Source organism: Bos indicus, chromosome 28 (genome assembly GCF_029378745.1).
Source record: "Bos indicus isolate NIAB-ARS_2022 breed Sahiwal x Tharparkar chromosome 28, NIAB-ARS_B.indTharparkar_mat_pri_1.0, whole genome shotgun sequence".
NCBI classification, from domain to species: Eukaryota; Metazoa; Chordata; class Mammalia; order Artiodactyla; family Bovidae; genus Bos; species Bos indicus.
In genome coordinates, this window is record NC_091787.1 from 13,722,033 (window position 1) to 13,744,421 (window position 22,389).

General features: G+C 50.3%; 2 protein-coding genes and 1 long non-coding RNA gene across 7 annotated transcripts in view; 2 read left to right on the forward strand and 1 right to left on the reverse strand.

Moving 5' to 3' along the window:
- The window catches only part of CSGALNACT2 (chondroitin sulfate N-acetylgalactosaminyltransferase 2), a 52,361-nt gene extending 48,862 nt beyond the window's left edge, over positions 1 to 3,499 (forward strand). For all 3 annotated transcript variants that reach the window (XM_019953879.2, XM_070781898.1, XM_070781900.1), the window contains one exon: positions 323 to 3,499. In XM_019953879.2, coding sequence (XP_019809438.2) covers positions 323 to 615 — 293 coding nt within the window. In that variant the 3' untranslated portion in view covers positions 616 to 3,499. The remainder of the gene's footprint in view (positions 1 to 322) is intronic.
- A 672-nt stretch (positions 3,500 to 4,171) lies between these two features.
- On the forward strand, positions 4,172 to 12,902 carry LOC109553757 (uncharacterized). Its single transcript, XR_011564627.1, has 4 exons — positions 4,172 to 9,379; positions 10,062 to 10,201; positions 10,332 to 12,190; positions 12,364 to 12,902. It is a non-coding gene; the product is annotated as an uncharacterized lncRNA (long non-coding RNA).
- The window catches only part of RASGEF1A (RasGEF domain family member 1A), a 91,163-nt gene continuing 79,264 nt past the window's right edge, over positions 10,491 to 22,389 (reverse strand). For all 3 annotated transcript variants that reach the window (XM_070781901.1, XM_019953884.2, XM_019953883.2), the window contains exons 2-13: positions 20,933 to 21,133; positions 18,505 to 18,627; positions 16,397 to 16,534; positions 15,847 to 16,068; positions 15,284 to 15,358; positions 14,876 to 14,968; positions 14,340 to 14,442; positions 14,176 to 14,255; positions 13,351 to 13,542; positions 12,899 to 13,022; positions 12,417 to 12,489; positions 10,491 to 12,184 (exon numbers count right to left, since the gene is read on the reverse strand). In XM_070781901.1, coding sequence (XP_070638002.1) covers positions 12,160 to 12,184; positions 12,417 to 12,489; positions 12,899 to 13,022; positions 13,351 to 13,542; positions 14,176 to 14,255; positions 14,340 to 14,442; positions 14,876 to 14,968; positions 15,284 to 15,358; positions 15,847 to 16,068; positions 16,397 to 16,534; positions 18,505 to 18,627; positions 20,933 to 21,127 — 1,443 coding nt within the window. In that variant the 5' untranslated portion in view covers positions 21,128 to 21,133 and the 3' untranslated portion in view covers positions 10,491 to 12,159. The remainder of the gene's footprint in view (positions 12,185 to 12,416; positions 12,490 to 12,898; positions 13,023 to 13,350; positions 13,543 to 14,175; positions 14,256 to 14,339; positions 14,443 to 14,875; positions 14,969 to 15,283; positions 15,359 to 15,846; positions 16,069 to 16,396; positions 16,535 to 18,504; positions 18,628 to 20,932; positions 21,134 to 22,389) is intronic.

Sequence of the window (22,389 nt, forward strand, 5' to 3'; positions counted from 1 at the left end):
ACCATAAAACATTAATGGTGGTGATATTATGGGTGATTCAGGTTTCCTTCTCCTTTATTTGACTTTCTAGACATTTTCTATAAAACTGAAGTTGGCAAAGTATTCTCAAATATTTAATCTTATTTTGATACTCAACAACAGACCCTTGACCTTCCAGCTGTCAGCTGATAACTGTATTTCTAAGCCAAGATGTCAGTCCTCTACTTCAGGTGTCTTTAGATTGTACATGTCATCTCATCTGAAGTAGAAGGTTTAAATCTTTATCAGGTTTGACTGTGCTCTGCCAGGCAGCTATTTAATAGTATGAGTTTTGATCCTGCAGGTGGATTTGACATGGAAGTAAAAGGTTGGGGTGGAGAAGATGTTCATCTGTATCGAAAATACTTACACAGTGACCTGATTGTGATTCGGACTCCGGTTCCTGGTCTTTTCCACCTCTGGCATGAGAAGCGCTGTGCTGATGAGTTGACCCCCGAGCAGTACCGCATGTGCATCCAGTCCAAAGCCATGAATGAGGCCTCACACTCCCACCTGGGAATGCTGGTCTTCAGGGAGGAGATAGAGACGCATCTTCACAAACAGGCATACAGGACAAATAGCGAAGCTGTGGGTTAATGTAATCGTTGACACATTAATCTGAACCACAAACCAGCACTATTTGTTTAGCCTTAATTCCAATTCCAGATGCAGTGCCTCTTTCAGGAAGACATGCTTTTGTGTTCTTGCTTATGTTACTTCAGCAGTTTAACTTGGTGTGAGAAGAAAAAGCAGCGTTGCAATGCAAAGTCTCTTTTTCTGAGCATACCTCACTATGGATCATTGACAAATCAAAATCTGGTATTTGTTCTAAGAGTAGTCTTAAGTTAATTTCTTCCTGGCTTCATGTGCTGATGTGTATCCTGGTTGCATCTGGGCTGAGGGGTGGAATGTGTTGTGCTCAAGGTAGGTTGGAGCATCCTGTTCCTTTAGAGAAGATGGAGTGTTATGGATGGAGTGTGTCAACAAGGGTTCTTCATCTGCTGACCACTGAGTCAACCTGCTTGGTTTTAAATGAAGATCTTTGGTCAGTTGCTTAAAAAATCCTTTTTCACTGAAGCGGAGGATAACTAAATGACATGTCTAAAATTCCCAACTAATGAAGAGGAGGCAGAGATAAAAATTCCTCAGCTTTGCCTAGCCCCCTGAATGTCTATTTTTAAACAAATGTGTAATAATAGAAAATACTAAGGATAGAATCTATGACTTGATTAAAAATATAATGTGTTACTAATTTATCATCATGTTCAGGATTAGGAGTCAGAGTTGCTATAGGCTGTTCTGAACAAACAAACAAATATGGAAACACCTTAAATGTAACAGTTAATTATGCTGGAGTCCAGGACACCAGGGGTGTCTGGAACATCAGTTTACATGAGCCAGGGCTCTAGCAGGGCCCTGTGGTTCAGAATAGATGAACATAGCATAGTGTTGTGTGTTTTTTGCTTTGTGTTGTCTCATTTAGCATGGATCCATATGTTTGTATTATCCTTTTTGTCTTACATGTTAATTATGCTACATCTGTATTTACATTATTATAATACTTTGAGTTGAGGGGAAGTTTCACTGAGAGGAGAAAACCAAACAATTTAGTGAGGTATGCCATAAGATCATACTGATTCAAGGAAAGGGGCAGAGCAGAACATTGTCTAAATGGAAATCTGAATTATAGAGTATTTTAGGGAAATATATAACTTGGAGATAGAATGATATTTTAATTGAGGTATAAATTATATTAATGAGACAAGATGAGTAAGCAGTTATATTCAGATAGGACTGTACTGTGCTGTTTATCACACATGGATCTTTTGCCATAGGGTCAATCGCTATATCCACAAATTGGAGATGTGGTGAAAGGCATGCATAGATTTTTGAACTTCTGGCTTTTAAAAGGGACCTATACGGAATTCTTTCTACTGTGTATATAAAACCCTGAAAATTCATGGAAGACAAATCATTATTCTTTTTGCTGCGTATATCATATCATCTGAAATATTATAAGTCCCAAACTTCTTGGTGCTACATGAATTCAATTTTACAATAACTCTTACTGAATATTCTTTTAAGGATTAAGTTGGGATAGCATTTAGGCTTGGTCTTTTAAGATGTGTAAAATGGTCTCTGCAAAATTGTTCAGGTCATTGTCTCCTTTTATATACAGTTATTTATTGTAAAGACCAGTGAGTTAAGATATTTAAAGTGAGAGAACCTAATTATTTACAGAAGTGAGTTGTAGCTTGTTTTTTGACAGAACCAAATCAATTTTTTCTTTTTTTTAAAAACAAGCTTTTAATTTAAAGATGGAAGCTAAGCAATGGCAACATTACTGTGTTTTTGATAGTAAGAGGTACCAATAAAGTATTTTATTACCAAAGTTAAATGAAAATGTGATAAGCTAATTTCTTTCTGTTGAAAAGTATCAAATACAGAAAATTGCATGACATGTAATTGTGTACTTTGAATAGTGACGTCAACACCAGTGTAGCAGCTATTCAGATTAGAATCTCGAACTTTGTTGGTGAAAGGTCTCTGTGTGCACTTTCTTAATCACATACCCTCACTCTGTCCATATTAGTCACTATCCTGATGATTTTTGTGATAATTTTTCACTTATTTTTCCTCACTGTTTTCCCAACTATGTATATATATCTACACAATAGACTGTTTTGCCTCTTTTGAATTAATATGTGTATTATTTCATCATATATTCTCTAATCGTGGTTTTTTTTTGTTGTTCACTCACGTTAATCTCAAAATTAATTCATTTTAATTACCGATTAGTATTCCACTAAATGAATATACTGCAGTATTCTCTCTGCTCTTTACAGATATTTGGATCACTCAGTTTTTTTGTTGTTTGTTTCCTTATTTGCTTTTGCTGTCACAAGCAATGTTGCCATGAATACTGCTGTGCGTGTCTCTTAGGAACATTTGAGAACTTCTGTAGGAGTAATGATGCCAAGTCACCAGTGTGTGTATATTCAACTTACTTCCCAAAGTGGACCACTTCCAGCACTGTAAGAGATTCACTTTGCATCCCTGGCAATACTTAATTATGTCAGACTTTTTAATTCTTGCTAATCTAGTGGGCTTTAGGCATGAATCGTAGTTATAATTTTCATTTCCAGTCTTTTTGCCCATTATTTTAAATTCATAAGAATTTTTCAAATATTCTGAGTACCAATTCTTACTGGTTAAATGTTTGCAAATATCTTCCCTGGGATGTGGCTTGTCCTTTCCCATTCCTGATGGTACTTTTTGATGAATAAAAATTAATGTGTTTAGTTAATCTTTTTTCCTTTATGTATTCTTTTTATTATTAATTTTTGACATCATAATGGAGAAAAGTATCTTAAAGCTGTTGTTCTGTATTATCTTCTGAATACCTCATACATGGCTTTGTTCTTAAGGATTGTCATGGTTATTTGTAACCTTTATACTTTTCATAAAAGTTTTAGAATAAGCTTGTTTCATGAAAACTTTTGTGAATTTTTATTAGAATCTCATTGAATCTATAAGATCACTTTGGGGAAAAAGTACATTTTATCATACAGAGCCCTCCAGTCCTTGAACGTGATATTATCTATTTTGGTCTTTATTATCTTCAGTTAAGTTTTGTACTTTTTCACACAGTGGATTTTTTAAAGCTTTTTTTCCTAGATAGTTTGCATTTTTTATGCCACTGTAAATATCTTTTGTTTTTATTTATTTTTAATTTTTTGCTGAGATTTAGAAATCAAACTGATTTGTGTTAATTTTTGTGTTCAGTAACCTTGCCAAACACAATTTTTTTTTTTTTCCCCCACACCAGCACGTGGGATCTTAGTTTCCTGACCAGGGCTCAAACCCATGCCTCCTGGAATGAAAGAGTGCAGTTGTAACCACTAGACCACCAGTGAAGTCCCAAGCACTTCTAATATTGTATTTCTAGTTGGCATTTTTTCTGTTACACACTTACATATCTATGAGTAATAGAGAAGTTTTGCTTCTTTTCAGTTTCCGTATATTTTTCTTGCTTTAAACTGTGCTTGTTAGGATTTGTTTTGCAGTTGACTGGAAGTGGTAACAGTGGACGTCCTGCCCGTATTTCTGATTTCAAGGGAGACGTTTGCAGTGTCATCAGTAAGTATGGTATTCTTTTTTAATAAATACCCTTTATTAAGTTAATAAAGTTACCTTCTGTTACCACTTGGCAAGTTTTTATCATGCTTGAAAGCATTTGTTAAATGTTTTTACTATATCTTTTGAGATGATTATATGATTTTTTCCATCTTGAATATGTTAAATTGATAGAATTTTCTGAAGTACCCTTGCATTCCTGGGGTAAACACCAATCTGTCCTGATGTATGATCCTTACACATTGCTGGATTCGGTTTTCATGCATATACAAACATTTGTTTGCATATCTGTATATATTTGTGTACGGGTGTTGTATATATAAGTGCTTTTTTCGGCTGTTTTTCATCTGTGTTCATGAATAAGATTGCCTATATATTGTACATCCTTTCTCATTCTTGGGCTTTTCTATAAAGGTTTTGCTCACTTATAAATTAAGTTACAGGTGTTCCTTTGTACTCTGTTTCTAGAAAAGTTTTGTATGACCGTAATTATTTCTTCCTTAGAATATTTGACAAAACTTCCTGAAAGCTACCTGAGCCTGAACCTTTCTACACAGGAAAATCTCTTATCACGAGCTCAATTTATTTAATGACTCTAGAACTGTTCAGATTTTCTGTTTCTACTAGAGTCAGTTTTGATTGAGTTATTTTAGGTAAGGTGCTATTTGTTAGGAATTTATACGTATAAACTTGAAATTTTAGATGAAACATACAAAGCTGTTTGCCATTTCCTCTTGTTATCTGTGTAATATGTATGGGATCAATCATGATAACCTTTTTATTCTTGATATTGTTTATTTGTGCTTTTTGTTTTTCTTAAATAGTCTTACCAGGTGTTGTCAAATTTTTCTCAGTCCTTCCAAATAACTGAACCCCTACCAGCCACATATGAGAGATCTTGTTGCCTCATATCGTCCCCACAAATATTTTCAACATTTTAAATTCAGACTCTTTAATTTCTGTTGAATGTGTACAGTTATTTAATTTTTATTTTAGCTTATCATTAGGAAAATGATGTTGAGTATCTTTTCAGATGCATATTGGCCATTTGAATATCTTATTTGTGAAATGCCTATTCCTTTTTTCTGCCCTTTTTTCTTTCATGGGCTTTTTTTTTTTTAATTGATGTATAGGAGTTACCTCTGTACTGTGGATATGAGTCTTTTGTCAGATTTATATTTTGCAAATATCTTCTGCCAGGCAGGGGACTGGTCTTCATTCTCTTAATATTACCTGTTAATAAGCAGAAGTAGTTAGTAATAAAGTCCAGTTTATCTGCTTTCTTTTATGGCTAGTGATTTTGGTGTCCAATTTTAAAAACCTTTGCCTACTCCAAAGTAAAGATTAAATGTTCATGTTTTCTTTTAAGTGCTTTATTGATTGCGTTTCATATTTAGATCTGTGATTCATATGGAAATAATTTTCATGTAGTAGAGTCAAGATTCATCCTTTAGAATTTCTTTTGGTGAAGGCATTATGCCAGACTCTATTTTAGTTTATAAATATCTTTATCTCATTTAAGAAATATTTTTGAAGGGTTTAGAATTCTAGGTTGAGAAATTTTTTAGCATGGTCAACTCTAATAATATATTCATCTATTTGACCAGGAAAAGTGAGTTTACTCAGGAATAGCCAGAGGAATTGCAGTTCAGAATAAGTGAACTACAGTGGGCCATAGGCAAATCAGAGAACAAGAAAAGGAAACTTGCTTCTATATGGTAAAATGGGGAATTAGGAGGAACTGTATTAACCGAAATGTTCAATGGAGGAAGCTGGGAGTTCATTCTAGTTGGTGGGCTTCTGTACTCTCTGAAGAAGAAGAAGTTTTCTCTCTTCCTGGTTGGTGATAAAGCAGGCAACACCTTCCTGTGATGGAAATGTTTGCTGCCTTTCTTGCTGTTTGGAGTAATTGATGATGCGTAGCTGGGTATGAGAACTCCCCCTCCTGGCCTGTTCCAACTCTAGCTGAGGATTCTTTAATTCCACAGCACACTGATGGTATGATTCCACTGTCTTCTGCCTTCAGTTATTTCTGTTGTGAAATAAGCTATCAGCTTAACAGTTGACACGCCATTAAAGGTAATCAACCTTTTTTTCCTCTGGCTGTCTTTAAAATCTCTTCTTTATCTCTATTCTGAATCACTATGATATGTCTGTATGCAGATTTTTTTTTTCCCTTCTGATCCTGCTTGAGAATCTTTGGGCTAATTGGATTGTCTTTTGTCAGCTGAAAGATTCTCAGCTATTACATTTTCATTGTCTCTGCCTCATTCTTTTTCCTTCTGTAACTCTAATAACATATGTTAACTCTGTTTCATATTTTCCAACCTTTGCCTTTCTGTGTTACATTCCAGTTATTTATCCAGGATTTTGTCCAAGTAGATTTGGACAAAAATAGAGCATCTGCATAAGTAGGTAATTTATACAGAATTTATCCAAATAGAGCATCTAGAAATGAAAATTTTTTAAATCTAGTAGGTGGATTTAATGGTATATTAGACACAGCTAAGGAGAGACGTTTCCAACTAGAATATAGACAGAACTTTTGCTTCCACTGGGTAACTTAGGGACAATACCAGTTCAGGGCCATGTTAAACTAAATTCTGAGCTTGAAGTTTTTTTGACCAGTGTGGTTTGTGCTGTTAAACTTTGTGAAACTCACTGGTTTGTGGTTGTCAATTATCAGGGGTAAATTCTCCCCATTCCCATGGAGTGCTGAGGTTCAAAACAGGCAGTCTTCCTTAGCATCTTGGTGGGATTGGAGTAGGAGTGTTTTATTTCAAGTTCACTGTTATGCTGAGGAATGGCTCTTTGATATGTCAGCTTTATGGCCTAAGATCTCCTATTGACCCTTCTAGAGCAGGCTCTGGACTTTCTTCTCTGACCCCCTTGTGGACTGAAAATTAAAGCTATGAGTTTCTGCCTTGGATGTTAAAGTTTTGCCTAGGTTTATCAGTCAATTTCAGTAGGTGAGCATTTAAGCACTCATCTCACACGCTAGCAAAGTAATGCTCAAAATTTTCCAAGCCAGGCTTCAACAGTATGTGAACCATGAACTCTAGATGTTCAAGCTGAAGTTAGAAAAGGCAGAGGAACCAGAGATCAAATTGCTATCATCAAAAAAGCAAGAGAGTTCCAGAAAAACATCTACTTCTGCTTTATTGACTATGCCAAAGCCTTTGACTGTATGGATCACAACAAACTGTGGGAAATTCTGAAAGAGATGGGAATACCAGACCACCTAACCTGCCTCCTGAGAAATCTGTATGCATGTCAAAAAGCAACAGTTAGAACTGGACATGGAACAACAGACTATTTCCAGATTTGGAAAGGAGTATGTCAAGGCTGTATATTGTCACCCTGCTTCTTTAACATATATGCAGAGTACATCATGACAAATGCTGGGCTGGATGAAGCACAAGCTGGAATCAAGATTGCTGGGAGAAATATCAATAACCTCAGATACGCAGATGATACCACCCTTATAGCAGAAAGCAAAGAAAAACTAAAGAGCCTCTTGAGGAGGGTGTAAGAGGAGAGTGAAAAAGCTGGCTTAAAGCTCAACATTCAGAAAACGAAGATCATGGCATCCAGTCCCATCACTTCATGGCAAATAGACGGGGAAACGGTGGAAACAGTGACAGATTTTTTCTTGGACTCCAAAATCACTGCAGATGGTGATTACAGCCATGAAATTAAAAGACACTTGCTCCTTGGAAGAAAAGTTATGACCAACCTAGACAGCATATTGAAAAGCACAGAGACATTACTTTGCCAACAAAGGTCTGTCTAGTCAAAGCTATGGTTTTTCCAGTAGTCATGTATGGATATGAGAGTTAGACTATAAAGAAAGCTGAGCGCAGAAGAATTGATGCTTTTGAACTGTGGTGTTGGAGAAGACTCTTGAGAGTCCCTTGGACAGCCAGGATATCCAACCAGTCCATCCTAAAGGAAATCAGTCCTGAATAGTCTGTGGAAGGACTGATGCTGAAGCTGAAACTCCCAATACTTTGGCCACCTGATGCAAAGAACTGACTCATTTGAAAAGACCCTAATGCTCAGAAAGATTGAAGGTTGGAGGAGAAGGGTACGACGGAGGATGAGATGGTTGGATGGCATCACAACTCAATGGACGTGAGTTTGAGTGAACTCCGGGAGTTGGTGATGGACAAGGAGGCCTGGCGTGCTGCAGTCTATGTGGTTGCAAAGAGTCAGACACAACTGAGTGACTGAACTGAACTGAAGCATTTAAGTCTTTCATGCTGTCAGAAAAGGGCAGGTGCTTAACTCTCTTATATTCTTTTTTCTCCCATTTTTAAAATTTTTTAAATGGAGGATTTGTTGTTGTCAGTTGCTAAGTCATGTCCGACTCTGCGACTCTTGGAAGCAAGCTTCTCTGTCCATGGGATTTCCTAGGCAAGGATACTGGAGTGGGCTGCCAATTCCTTCTCCAGGGGATTTTTCTAGACTAGGGATTGGACCTGCGTCTCCTGCATTGGCAGGCAGATTCTTTACCACTGAGTCACCAGGGAAGCCCTAATTGGATAATTGCTTTATAATGTTGTGTCATTGTTTTTGCTGTACAACAGAATGAGTCAGCTATATGTATACGTGTATCCCCTCCTCCTTTCGCCTCCCTCCTGCCCACCCCCACACCAGCCCTCCAGGTCCTCACAGAGCACTGAGCTCTCTCCCTGTGCTACACAGTTGCTTCCTGCGAGCTGTCTGTTAGACACAAGGCAGTGTATACATGTCAGTGCTACTCTCTCAAGTCGTCCCACACAGCTGTTCTCTGTCAGACTTGCAAATGTGCCCATCAGTACCATTTTTCTAGATTCCATATATATGTGTTAATATACAATATTTCTTTTTCTGACTTACTTCACTCTGTATGACAGACTCTAGGTTCATCCACATAACTAACTACAAATGACCCAATATTGTTCCTTTTTACGGCTAAGTAATATTCCATTGTATATATGTACCACAACTTCTTTATGCATCTGTTGATGGATATTTTCTTTTATTCTTGACAACATTATTCCCTTAACATTGTTGCTGTAGATCCATACCTGAGTCTCCCATTGTTGCTCCTGCTGGGTGGGGACCAACACCCTGAGAAGCACTGCCTGGAGGGCACCACCCCATGTGTGAAGGACAGTGCCGTGGCTCACCGAGCCAGCTCGCCTCCCACTCCCAGTTCAAGCTCCAAGATGCAGACCAGGTGAGGTGCAGCTCCTCCTTCAGGTGAGGTATGTAGTAACTTCCAAGACTAACTATACCAAGAAAGTAAGGATGCCATTGAGTGGAAAGACCTAAAAAGTGTTTTCATTGATCCAAAACTCACTTAGGAATCCTTACAGGGGTCCTCATTTGCTCCACAAACACCCAAGCCCCTATCGCATGCTGTCTATTCCACAAGGCACTTGGAGGGGCAGCAGGTGACGAGGTCCGCCAGGCCTTGCCTCTCTCCAGTACAGTGGCCACTAGCTATTTAAATGTAAATAAGTCAGAGTTCTGTTCCTCTTGCACTGGCCACATTTCGGTGCCAGTCCCTCAGCATACCTGGTGACCAACTATACTGGTGGATGATGACGCAGCACAGCAGCTCCTTCAGTACAGAAAGGTTTCTGCGGGCAGCACTCTTTAATGGGCTGAGCTAACTCTATCCCCTCTCAGCACCGCCCCCCCCCCCCCCCCCCCCCCCAGCACAGAAAGTTTTCTGCAGGCAGCGCTCTTTAATGAGCTGGCTCTGAGGAGCAGTGTCAGGTCTGCGCAGCTGACCTCGTCCAGCCTGGGCACCTGACAGGTTGGCTGTGAGACATCCAGACAAAGGCAGCATCTCACTTCTTTTCCTTCAGTTCCACAAGCTCTTGTGTGCCCCTCAACAACCCTCTCTCCTTTAGCACTCCTGAACACGACCAACTGAAACAGAAGAACCGCGATGGAGAAGCACATCAGCCAGCGCACCCCAACACCCCCAGCCCCCATGGACACCAAAGGTTCCTATCCGCCCTGCAATAAAGGAACCTTGGCAGTCTTGAAGGTAGGCCCTGAACTTACACGACCACGTAATTCAAGGCTGCTAGTGATATCCTTCTGGATCTGTCTTTAAGGAAAGCAGGATAGAACCTGACTCTTGTACAATTTTTTCTTGTTTTGCATTATTTGAAAAGCCCTTTGTCAGAATGTGGAGGTGAGAGTTCCTGTTCCATCTCTGAAAGGCCGTGGTGGCCCTGGCATCTCATCCTCCCTTCTGGCCAGGCATCCCTGTGCCTCCTGCCAGCATCAGAGCCACCATCCTCACAGCCGCACACAGAGAACAGGCAAACAAGGGGAGCAACATGTTCTTTTATTGATGCAAGTACGTCCAGTCACACCAGTAGCTGACATCCTGCATTATGGTACAGCTTTATACTCAGAGTTCATCTCGAAATACCAAAACATCAGAGTTGGGGTATGTATCAAATTGGAAAAACAAAATAGCAAATGTAGACACTGTGGCAGGTCGGTACTAGAACTGATAACCCAGTGAAGTGCACATTGATGTGGAAGCTCCTTAACACGTGGATGAAAAAGGTTCTAACATTGTATTCCAAATATAGATTCTCAACTTTTAAACCTTTATTTCAAATACATAAAGCAATATGTACTATCAGTATACAGTATGTACTATCTAGAACATCTGAAAAGTGCAAAACCACTGTGACAATACAGTGTGAATATCCTTGCTCCACCCGGGGCTGAGGGCGACGTCAGCAGCAGATCACATCTCCAGGCTCTCCCAGGAGTTCTGGGAATTGGCAACTAACAGATCCGTCCTCACCCAGGCCTCCCAGCTGGAGGCTCTGGCGAATGCCAGCCATGTGCGGAGAGAGAGGGTTCCAGGTATGCTTGGGTGGAATGAAAGCCCGCCAAGAGGGAGACAGTCAGCATGGACTGCCCACTTCTGGCCTTGGAGGGAGCAGGGCTGTCATGGTCCCACGGCCAGGAAGCCAGACAGAAAATGGAGTGCACGCCTCGAGTCTTGGTGTGGAAAACAAGTCCAAACGTTGGGCAGTTGTATGTGCATGGGCTCCAGCAGATACGGGCCTGGCTAACTTTGGGTTTCAGTTCCACTAGGGGAGCCCCCTGCCCAGAGGGAAGGAGGGTCCTGATTTGTAAGTTGCTTCTTTTCACTTTGTACTTGGACTTCAAGGTGGCTTTCAGTGAGTGTCCCCATCCTTCACTGTACTGTGTTTTTACTTCATTACGGCTAAGCCTGGAAAACTGACAATTCCATGATTCCCCTCCTTACATTGAGATTTTCTCTGTAGTTGAGTAATTTGCCAGACATACTCCAACAGAAAATACACTGCCAGGTATTCCCCCTTCCCTCCCCACTGACTCCGATAAATCCCTGATAAAGGAAAATGAAAATGTAAACTTTGGAAAGCCCATGTTCAAGGTGCACTTCTAGAAATAAGCAAATGAGACCCCCCTGGCCACCCGAGCCCTTCCTGCCGGACCCTCGCAGGCCTGGGCACTGATGGCAGCACTTCCCCGGCGCCTCCAGCAGCCTAGTTGCGGGCGAGACTGGCCTTCAGTACCCTCTAAGGCACTAACCCCGACATCAGAGACACTGGCTGGAAAGGAGGCAGGGCTCACGTTGGTTTTGGTTGGGTTTTTTTAAATATTTTTTTTTTTTGTAAGATGTTAATAATCAAAAGTAGAAAATAAAAATCTACATTTCATTAGAATAAGATGTTATCATGGACACCATCTCCCATGATACTCTTTCCCCACCCCTCCCCAAAGCAGGGCCCTGCCCTGTTAAAGTAAACAAAAGAACTTTGTTAAGTGCCAAAGGTTGATGCATGAAATAATTATTTTTTTCTTCATAAAAGTTATGTACAAAATGGACCCCAACCAGTGAGGCCTCCTCATCTCAACCCATATCAATCAAGATTAAAACTCAGTACATAAGTGTGCTTCATCCAGCATCTGCAGGCCGCATCCGTGCCTTCAGGCTCTGTTAAGGAGAGTGGTCCTAAAGGTGGGCAGGGAATGGGGAAATGGTCAGGCGGTCACGAGCCCTTCCCCCGGGCGGGCCTGTGCAACTAGGGGAGGTCTGGCTGCCAGGAACCGGCCATGGAGGGAGGATCAGGGGAGTTCAAACCCCAGGTCCTCAGGGATGCTCCCCCACCTCATCCTTTCCCTTCCTTGTAGACTCGGGCATGGGGGTTGGTCGGGTCACGAGACTGCTCCTGGAGTTCTCCTACCTGAGGGTCTTCCAGCTGTCCTTTTCCATGTGGTTTTCTGGACCTTCACTTTCAAAGGAGGCGATGAAGAGAGCTGAGAGACAAGAAGACCCTCAGAAGCCATGTCCACACATGGTCAGTCTGCGCCTGACACACATACCCTTCTCAAACCCTCCCTTCCAGGGTGGAGTGAGGCCCAGGAAGGAACTCCCAGACCAAGCAGGCAGTGACATCTGGCCCAGAATGGTCCCCAGGGGTCTGCTGTGTGGGGCTCCAGTTTCCTGGGGACTCTAAGATTTCTCTGGTTCCGCAGCACTGACCCAGCCCCATCCTGGCTCTCAGGAGCCCGATCTCTTCTTGTCCTTCATCTCCCATCCGCTCGCATCCCACCCTCATGCACTCACCCCTGAGAGCTGAGCTTCCCCAGCGTAGCATGGGAATAACCACAAGTCAGAGTGACTTTTACAGTGTGTGCCTGGGCGGCGGGGGCGAGGGGCGCTCACCTTCTTCGCTGTAGATTGGAGCCGTCAGCAGATAACTCTGAATCTTCTTGTCCTTCTCAAAGGGACACTCCACCTGTGTCCATGTCATGAACTCATGGATCTGCCTGGAGATCTCCCAAAATTTCTGAAGGGTCAGAAGATTTGGCACCTTAAGCTTGAAAACCTTGGTTAGGGAAGGGGACGTAGGCTCTGCTTTCAGTCTGCTGCTCACCCTCTTGGTCCCAGTGAGACAGGATGGTAGCCCTACAGAGCCAACTCGGACCCCAGAAGGGCCCCCCCACACAGCACAGCACCACCAACCAGAACACACCCTGACCTCACTCCCCAGGAGCCTGTGTCTCCTAGCTATGTAACCAGATCACCCACCCAGAGCTAGGGCCACCACACACCTGGAGGTCACTTGGTAGCCATGACCCTCCCTGGGTAGGGACAGGGCACGGGACTGAGCTAACCTTGAAGTTAATGTGTCCATTGGGCAGGTGGTTGGTGTGGATTTTGTGCAGGAAGTAGATGTCCTTGACGAAAAGGTTGAACACGGGGATGACGATCTTCTCCCGGCTGCTGTTGGCTGTCTGGGACCTCTGCGTGGCCCCCTGCAGGGCTGTCCGGTAGTTGCAGAAATTGCTGGACGGGTCCATGTGGTGCTGTGGGCAGACGGGAGGACGTGGTGGGCACTGTACCTCCACAGCCCTCAGACCTGCTCAGGACACCCTCTGCAGGAACCAGCTCTGGGCAGCCCCTTGTTTCCAGGAGTGAGCACAGCGGGGGAAGTGCAGAGGGTCCCGGCTGTGCGCCAGGCTAGGCCTTTGGGTTAGGGTCCGAGCATCACAGGAAGAGCTGGAGAGGTCTCAGCAGCTCGCTCACACCTCTTCTATGCCTCCTGAGTATGCGTCTTAACCTTCAAAACCTTCCTCTGCCCTTTCGCAGAGGCCCACAGCCCCAAACCTGACCAGCTGCACACTCACTGGCCAGCCCCTGGGCCACCCAGACGACCCAGGACTTCAGGGAACAGGCCAGTCTCTGCTTGGTCAACCTTGCCCAGCCTGGGGCTATCGGCCTGCCTTTGCCAAACCCCTACCAATCTCTCCCCAGAATTCTGCTTTAGGCAGTGCCAGTTCTGACTGAAGTCCCGAAGCCAAGGATGCGTGGGCCGCCCGCCTCCCAGGGGCAGTGCAGCCAGGCCTGCTGACACGCCCGACACCAGACGGCACTCAGGGCAGCACGTCTTCACAGGGGCCAAAGCACGATGGGAGCCCCCTCCTGAGGCTGACGCCTACCTCCAAGACGTCGAACTTTGCTGTCTTAACCTTGGACCACGTTTTCTTCAGCCTCGCCACAGGACTGAGGTTCATGCCAGCTGCGGGGGGTGACAGGCAGGGTGAGGGCGGGGGGAGGCGGGCCCCGCAGCACCGGAGGGGGACCCCGGGGGCCGCACACTCACAGATGATGGCCATCATGGAGTTGAAGTTGCCGATGTTGAAGCACTCTCGGGCCACGTCAATGAAGAACTCCAGCATGCGGGTCCGGTGCTTCTTCTTCACTACCTGGAGGGCAGCCAGACCACTCAGCTTGGGCCCCACTGGGGGTTGTCCCCTCCAGCCCCAGCCCCCGAAGGGCAGCCTGATGGGGAGCTGCCTGTCCCACAGAGCTGTGGGACCAGGTGAGGGGACATGCCCAGGCTGCAAAGGCAGGAGATGAGGCCGTGGTGGTTTGATGCTGGGCCAAGGGGCGGGAGGGGAGGGCAGGCAGAGGGGACCATGCTGGGCACGTCAGGGTGCTTCCACAGTGGGTCACTGTTGTAATTTAAGTCATCACTTTGGGGCGGGGGTGGGGTACTTCAAAGGCCCCGGCAATAAAAGTTTCCTGTCTGCACTTAGAAAGTTTCATCCTCTGCGGGAAAGGGGAGGCAGAGCTTCAGGGGACACGGTGGGGTCAGGAGGAGACTGCGCCCCACCGGGGCCGCCATGCAGCACTCACCCGGCACACCTCGGTGGCCACCAGCATGCTGAGGCAGTTGAACCAGTTGTCATAGGCCTCCAGGCTGTACGTCTTGGTCATGTCCCCTCGGCACTGTGGGGACAAGGCAGGTCAGGGGGAGCCCAAGGACCCTGCCAGTGGGTGCTGCTCCACCCCCACCCCCAGAACCAAGGACCCGGGAGAGGAGACTGTGAAAGCGGGGAGGGGAGGGGAGTGGGGCTGCTGGACGGGCCCCAGGGGATCCCCCCAAGCCCTGCAGGGATCAGCTTGGAGGCCTCTGGGAACACCACCCCCCGCCCAGCATACATCACCCTGCATGGCCATCGTCCACCCCTGGAGCAGGTGCTAGGAGACCAGACCCAGGAGCATCAGTTGTGAGCCCCCCTCCAGAGCACCCTCTGCCCTCACCCTGTGCTTGTCCCGGGAGTCCATGTGGCTGACAATCTGCATCAAGTCTTCAGGGTGGATGCTGCTGACTCTCTCCTGGGGGGAACAGGGAGACAGCACAGGAGGGGTGACCATATCTGCCTGGGCAGGCACCACAGCCACGGCCCTTCCTCGATCAGAGTGCCCAGTGGACAGGCCCCCTAGAAGTACCCCATGGGTCTGGAAGGCGCCCCTGGGAGCAGGGGGACAGGATTGTGTGCAGAAGCCTCAGGGCCACGGCTGCTACATGCAGGGTACCTGCCCAGCCCAGGGCGCAGGCAGGACTAGGGGACCAGAGCTGGTGGGAGGAGTTCTGCCCCTGGAAGCCCCTGCCATGGACACGGGGCTGCCGTGATCCGGGCAACCAGCTGCTCAAGTAGACACCTGCCAGAGGCAGTGGTCAAAGCTGCCGTGCGGGCTTCCCCCTGACACCCCAGTCTGACCAGCAGGGGAGACCCTGCCGCACCCTGTGGGAGTGGTGAGAGGATGAGCATCTGAATGCCACCCCCCCAGCCATGCACTGGAAGGGTGTTCACCACACTAACCAGCTCGATATGTGTCAGCTGCTGGGCCAGCACCAGGGGGTCGCAGCACACACCCAGGATGTCCTTCTGAGCAGCTGGAGGCTTGGCCTTGAGGACGGGCCCTTTGTCCATGGCCGGTGAGCGGAGCTTCTCCCGCAGCTCCTGAAGCTGGCTCCGGGCAGCCAGGGACAGCAGCAGGCTCTGCGTCATCTGGGAGATGGCCTTCTTCACAGTGCCGTTCTCCTGAGGGGTGGGGGTGGAGAAGGTACTTGTGGGCTGGAGGGACCCCCTGGAGGTACCCAGCTCATCTCTGGGGACCTACCTCTCACTAGGCACCCACCCACAGGGCAGGAGGAGGGGGCCTGGGCCATTCCCACTCTAGCCACAGGGTGTTCATGTGCAGAGGATGCCGAGGGCAGGCCTGTGTGTTGCTGGCCAGCTGAGCTGCCCCCGTGAGGGTGAGGCAAATGGGGCGGCCCGGCAGCCCTCTCCAGGAGAGTGACTGCCGAGGGGACCACGTAGAAAGCTCCCCCAGACAAGGCACCCTGCCAGGGTCTGAGAGAGACCTCACCTCATCACACTGGGTAACCCGATGGGTGATGGCCTTCAACTCAGCCATGGCCTTCTCGTCCTGGAAGTCAAAGGGGAAGGCCTCCGTCCACTCCTTAAGCAGCTGCACGATCTTGGCTGAGAAGGACTTCAGCTTGGCCTGGGTCAGGGCGGGTAAAGTGAGGTCTGTGGCTCCCCCCACCCATCCCCACAGGACCTGCATCCCCTGCCCCGACACTGGGCTACCGGGTAGGGGCAGACCCCCGCTGCCTTCGTCCACCTGTGGTTCTGTCTTTCTCCACTTCACTTTCCATTCCCCTGACACCAGCTCTCTCCACTTAAATTCATTTTCAAAGGACCACCATGACACAGAAAACTAGTTTCATTTGCTGTAATTAGAAGTTACCCATAAAAAACACAATGAAGGGCCTCCCTGATGGCTCAGTGGTAAAGAACTGACCTACCAGTGGAGAAGACACAGGTTCGATCCCTGATCCAGGAAGATCCCACATGCCACGGAGCGGCTAAGCCCGTGCACCACAACTCCTGGGCCTGTTCTCCAGAGCCTGGGAGCCACAACTATTGAGCCCACACACCCTGGAGCCGTGCTCCGCGACAGGAGGAGCCACCACCGCGAGAAGCCCGCACGCTACAGCTAGAGAGTAGCCCGCATGCGCCGTAACGGAAAGAACGAACCTCACAGCAATGAAGGTCCAGCACAGCCAAAAATACAAAATAATTTTTTTAAAAATGATGAAAACCAAGCAGAATCACGAATGTTAAGCAAGAAACTGCCTTCTCTCAGTGAAAAGCAGGTTGGCAAGTGCCAGGAAGGACTGCAGACACCCCAGGCGTCCTCTCCCCAGGTCCACACGCATACACAGCTCAAGAAGTGGGTACGGGATGCGTGGTACCCAGCCCCGCTCAGGTTCACCAAACCCTTCCTGGGCCCACCTTGGCTCCTGCCTGCCCCTGACCAGCTCCCTGTGCCTACCTGGACCATCCTGGCCTCGCCTGCCCTCGGGGCCTGGCCCCCTCATGACCCCACTGCCCACCCCTACACCTGCCTGTCCCTGTCCACCCACGCCGGCCTTATTTAGCCCACTGATTCCACTCTCGCCCCCTGCCCATGCCCTGGTGGTGACTCCCATGCCCTTCAGAGCCTCCTCCCCCAGCCACACACAGCAGTCATGGCACCTCAGGAGACCCTGCTTAGAACCCCCAGGTGCCCGCTGCACCCACACTCAGCAGGAACAGGAGGTCTGCGTTCCCTCCTCAGAGGCCCCGCCCTGCACATCACCCCAGACAAGGCTGGTGGGCTCACCCCAGGCTCCTCTCAGGCCTCTACTGACCCCTCGCTGACCCTCAACATCAGATTCCATCTCCCACTCACCCTGTTCTGGCTGTTTTCCACCCATGCCTTCAGGAGCCCTTCCTGGTCCCCAGGCTGCAGTAGGTGCCCGTCCCCCTCCCAGCCCAGCAACCCCGAGGGGAGACTCGGAAGAGCCTTCGCTGCAAACCTCTGGTGGCAGAAGGCCCGGCCAGGTGGAGGGACAGGTCACTGGGAACAGGCCCTGCCGGCTTTTTGCCAGTCTGCCTGCCACCTCTGCTTCTGTACCAGACCCTGGGCTTCTGAAATCCACACCCCAGCCTCTGCCCCAGGACCTCAGGGATAAGCTGTGATTTCTTAACCATCCTGACCACCCAAAGCCTGACTCAGTCAGAAGACATGACAGTGACAGATAACCCTATCTGAGTCACTGCAAACTCCAGCCTGAGGGTGCCGCACCCTACCCTCCTTAGCAGGGGCAGTGACCCAGAAGGTGACCCAGCCTTCTCCACCAGCTGTAGCCGGACTCTCCCTCTGGAGCAGGAGAGCCGTCCACTGTGGTCCTCCACCGGGAGGGGCGTGGGCACCCACCAGCGACAGTCCCTCCAGCACCCTGGGAGTGTGCTCCACGTGCACCCCTGCAGACCCCCAGGGAGCCCAACTCCAGCGATGCCAGGAGGCCAGACAAGCAGACTTGCCCCCAACAGGAAGGGGCCCTGGCCAGCTCAGCCAGGCCCCATCCTGAGCCAGCTTCTTGCCCAAGCGCGAGCAAGTTGGGCACGGTCAGGAGCTTGCTTTACCTTCTCGGACCCAGCCTCCAGCTGCTGCCTCTGCTCCACGCAGAGCTGCCCCACGCGGGCCAGCAGGTCATGAGGGGGGATGAAGACCCGGGAGCTCAGGAGAAACGTGAAGATGTACGTCCTCTGAAGACAGAGATGGAGAGAGTGACGAGGGAGTCAGGCCCGGTGTGGCCCCAGGGGTGGCGCGGCCGACCCTGCCCCCTGGCCCAGCCACCCCCCAGACCCAGCATCAGCTGCGTAGCTCAGCTCACCTTGAATGCCCTTCCTCCTCCTCACTGCTCCCCAATCCTGCCCACCAGGCACGGCACAGACGAAACCCCGCTTGGTAGCGGCTCTCCACCACCTCCCCTGACGAGCTCAGTTCCCAGTGCTCTTACTCTGCTGGGAGGCTCCCCTACCCACTGCCCGACCCCACGCTGGGAACTAAATCCGAAAGTACATGTTGGGGGGACCCTCCGGGCCTGGGAGGGCCTGCTGCCCAGGCCACAGTGCTCCCTGGGCCAGGCGCCAAGCTTGCTCTGTGCCAGATGCTCAGTGGCCAGTGAGGCAGGGCCTGGGTGGTGGGGGGTACATGGGGGTCTCATCTGTGGGGCAGGGCAGGCTCTCCTTGGCCCCAGGATCCCACATCAGAAACTGCTGCAAGCCCCCGTCACCAGTCAGCTGCGGGCCTCGCCCCCACCTGCCACACCAGGACCCCCCAGTCCCATGTCCATGTCCTTGTCACCGGGCTTGGTGCAGGCTGCGGGGTGCTCATGGTCTGAGAGGCAGCAGGACCCAGGGCTCTCAGAAGCTTTTGTCTGATGTGGACTCTGCCAGGCCCCTGCCTGCAGACAGGGAGGACTTGGGGGTGGGGAGGCTGCTTGGGGCTCTCCCGGGGACTCTAGTCAGACAGTAATCCACCCCAACCTGGTTGCTGCAGGCTGAGGGGCCCGGGAGCCTCCGCCCCAGCTCTAGGCCCAAAGAAGCAGGTCTCCCTTGCTCCAGCCTAACGCCATCCGGGCCGTGTGTGCTGGGTGTGCAGCTCCTGGAACCAGGCTCCACCCTCAGGCCCTCATGGTCCCCACACAGCCTTCAGAGGCCACCGGGAGAGGCGGGTTTCCCTGGAGTAGCAGGGGATCCTCTACCAGCACCCTCCCCCTGCCCCCACCACCTCCACTCCCAACAACTCCAAACTGCCCACTTCCTGTCCCCAGGTTGTGCAGCACACAGACACTGGGGTCCCAGCTGGTCAGCGTGAGATCCTCAAGGACCCCTTGGAAGCAGAAGGCTTTGAATGTGAAAAAAGGCGCCTGGCGGCCACATCTGGGAACTCTTAGCCAAGGGCAGAGGAGAGCCCAGAGCAGGAGCTGGCGTCTCCGAGGGGTCTGCAGGGCAGGGGCGTGAGAGGGCAGGGAGCCCAGGTGCTCACCAGAGGGACCCCATTCTGCCACCACCCACCTTTTGCTCTCCCCTGGTGCTCAGGCTGGGACCCTGGAGCACAGTGTTTTGGGGACAACACAGGAGGAGCTGGCTGAAGAGGCTCCTCTGGGACAGGCTGAGAGGGGAGCCTCCCCCCACGTGGACACAAGGCCACTGTGGCACAGACCAGCACGGGGCTTGGAGGTCCCTGCCCCTGGGGGCTGTAGCCCCGCTCCGGGCTTCTTCACGGCCTAGGGTCCCCTCTTCCTGGCTCTGCCGCCGGGAACCTCGGCTGCCATGCCTGCACCCCCAACAGCAGCCCTGGCCGGGCCCCTAGAGGACGGGGGGTGGATGGATGGACAGACAGAGGTGTGGATAGAACCCCGGGAAGGAGGGAGGCGGCCTGACAGGTGACGGTGGGCCAGGAAGCCGGGAAGCCCAGCTGGAGGGCGGAGGGGGCGGCTGCTCCCCACTCTCCCTTGCAGCCCCGTGTGTGACGCGGCCCCCAGGACGGAGGGGCGCCTGGAGAGGGAGCCAGGAGCAAGCCCACTCCACCATGAGTGGTCACTACCGGCAGCAGAAGGGAAGCCACACACGACAGGGGACACTCTCACGCTTCCAAGAACGTGCCAACGTCATCTGGAGTGACGGGGAGGCCTGGGGCCGCCCTGCCTGCATGGGCAGGTGCCCTGAGGTCTGTAGGCTGCGGGAGCGGAAGTCATTCTGAAGCATGGCGGCTCGGGAACAAAGTCAGCTTCCCAGCTCAGAGACAGGCCCCATGCTGGCTGGACCCTCCCCGGAACCCCGCGGCACCGGCCTGCCCCTGAGCCTCTTCTTCTCCCCCAGGGCCACCTCCTACTCGCCTGGGCGCAGCAGGGGCAGAGATGGGCGGGGCGGGGGAGCAGGGGAGGGGAAGGCAGGGCTCCGGGCCGCCCTGCGCCGCCCCCGCGGCTCCATCCACTCTGACCCGGCCTCCCTCCCCGGCCCGGCCTCCCTCCGTGGCCGTCCCCGCCGGGCAACAGGCACTCACGTCAGGGTAATAGTCCACTGTGGGGACCAGGTGCTCCATCAGGGCCTCCAGGGACCCCGAGATGAGACGTCCATCTTGGAAGATGAGGTCCCCAGAGCCGCCGGCCCCACCGCCTCGCTCCCCCATGCCGGGCTGCCCCTGTCCACTACAGCTGGGCCCGAGGATGCTGGAGAAGACCACGGACGTCTGGGGCATAGTTTCCTGGGAGGAAAGAATGGGGCGGTCAGACATCAAAGGCTCCTCCGCCCTGAGGGCCAGCCGCCGGGAGGGCCTGAGCCCCAGCACGGCCGGGAGGGGGTCATCAGATGTCAGCGCAGGCAGAGAACAGGCTCCTCAGCGGCCCTGAAGCCACCGATCAAGGTGTCTGATAAACATTTCCTCAGCATCTGCTCTGTGCATACCAGGCCTCATTCCAGAGACCTGGACACAGAGCGCTCTGCCTCCTGGGGTTCCGTCCCAGCAGAAAAGACAAACCATGGGGAAGAAGTAAAAACAGCACCAGGGGAACACCAAGTGTGTAGGGGTGGCCACGGCAGCCGCAGGGAGGCGGCCCTGAGGCAGACCGAGCGTGAGCTGTGCGGCCTCCGGCATAAAAGAGGGATGTCCCAGGTACAAGGCACAGCCGGTGCCGAGGTCCTGAGGCCAGGGCGCGGGAGGGGATCAGCAGGAGAGTAGTCTGGGGAGTGACCAGCCTGACCGTACACACTGGCGGCCCAGGGTACAGCCAGTGAGTGACCCAGGAGGCGTGGGCGCTCCGGGCACAGGAGTGACCTGACTGGGGGGGAGGGTCACTGTGGCCGCCGTGTGGAGACCAGCAAGGGAGAGATCTGAAAACCAACTGGTCTGGGCTTTGCCATAACAAAACCCTGGAAGAGATGGCCCAGGTCAGGTGACAGAGGAGTGGGGCAGGGTCGGCTCTGGACACTGGGATGGCTGGTCTTTGACCTGAGCCACTGACCGGCATGGGGGAGGGCTCTGAGGGTGGGGTCTGGGGAAAGACCTGGAACTTGCTTTGGACTCGCTGGATCTGAAATGACTGTTAGACGCGGGTGTTGGGCAGCAGTCTGGGGTTCAGTGTGACAGGTTGAGGGTCCCCCCTCGCACGGCAGCCAGGCTCTGCTGGAGGCTCTCCTGAGGCCTGGGACACTCTGCAGCCCTCTGTGCCTCAGTTTCCTCTCGGCCCAGGCAGCCGATTCCGCGGTGTCAGCGGGTACACACCTGCCAGCCCGAGGCTCGGGAGCCAGCGCCCGAGGGTACACTTTCCTTCCTACTTCCTGGACAGGTGGAGGGGGCCTACCCCACCCGCTGGGCTAGTCCCCCCAGGCAGGACAGGGAGACTGAAGCAGGGGTGGAGGAGCTGGCCCTTCCTGCCTCTGCGGGGACTGTAGCCAGGTCTCACCCTCTCGGGTCACCAGCAGGCAGGGGCTACCACCCCACGCCCAGCTCCCCAGGCAGCC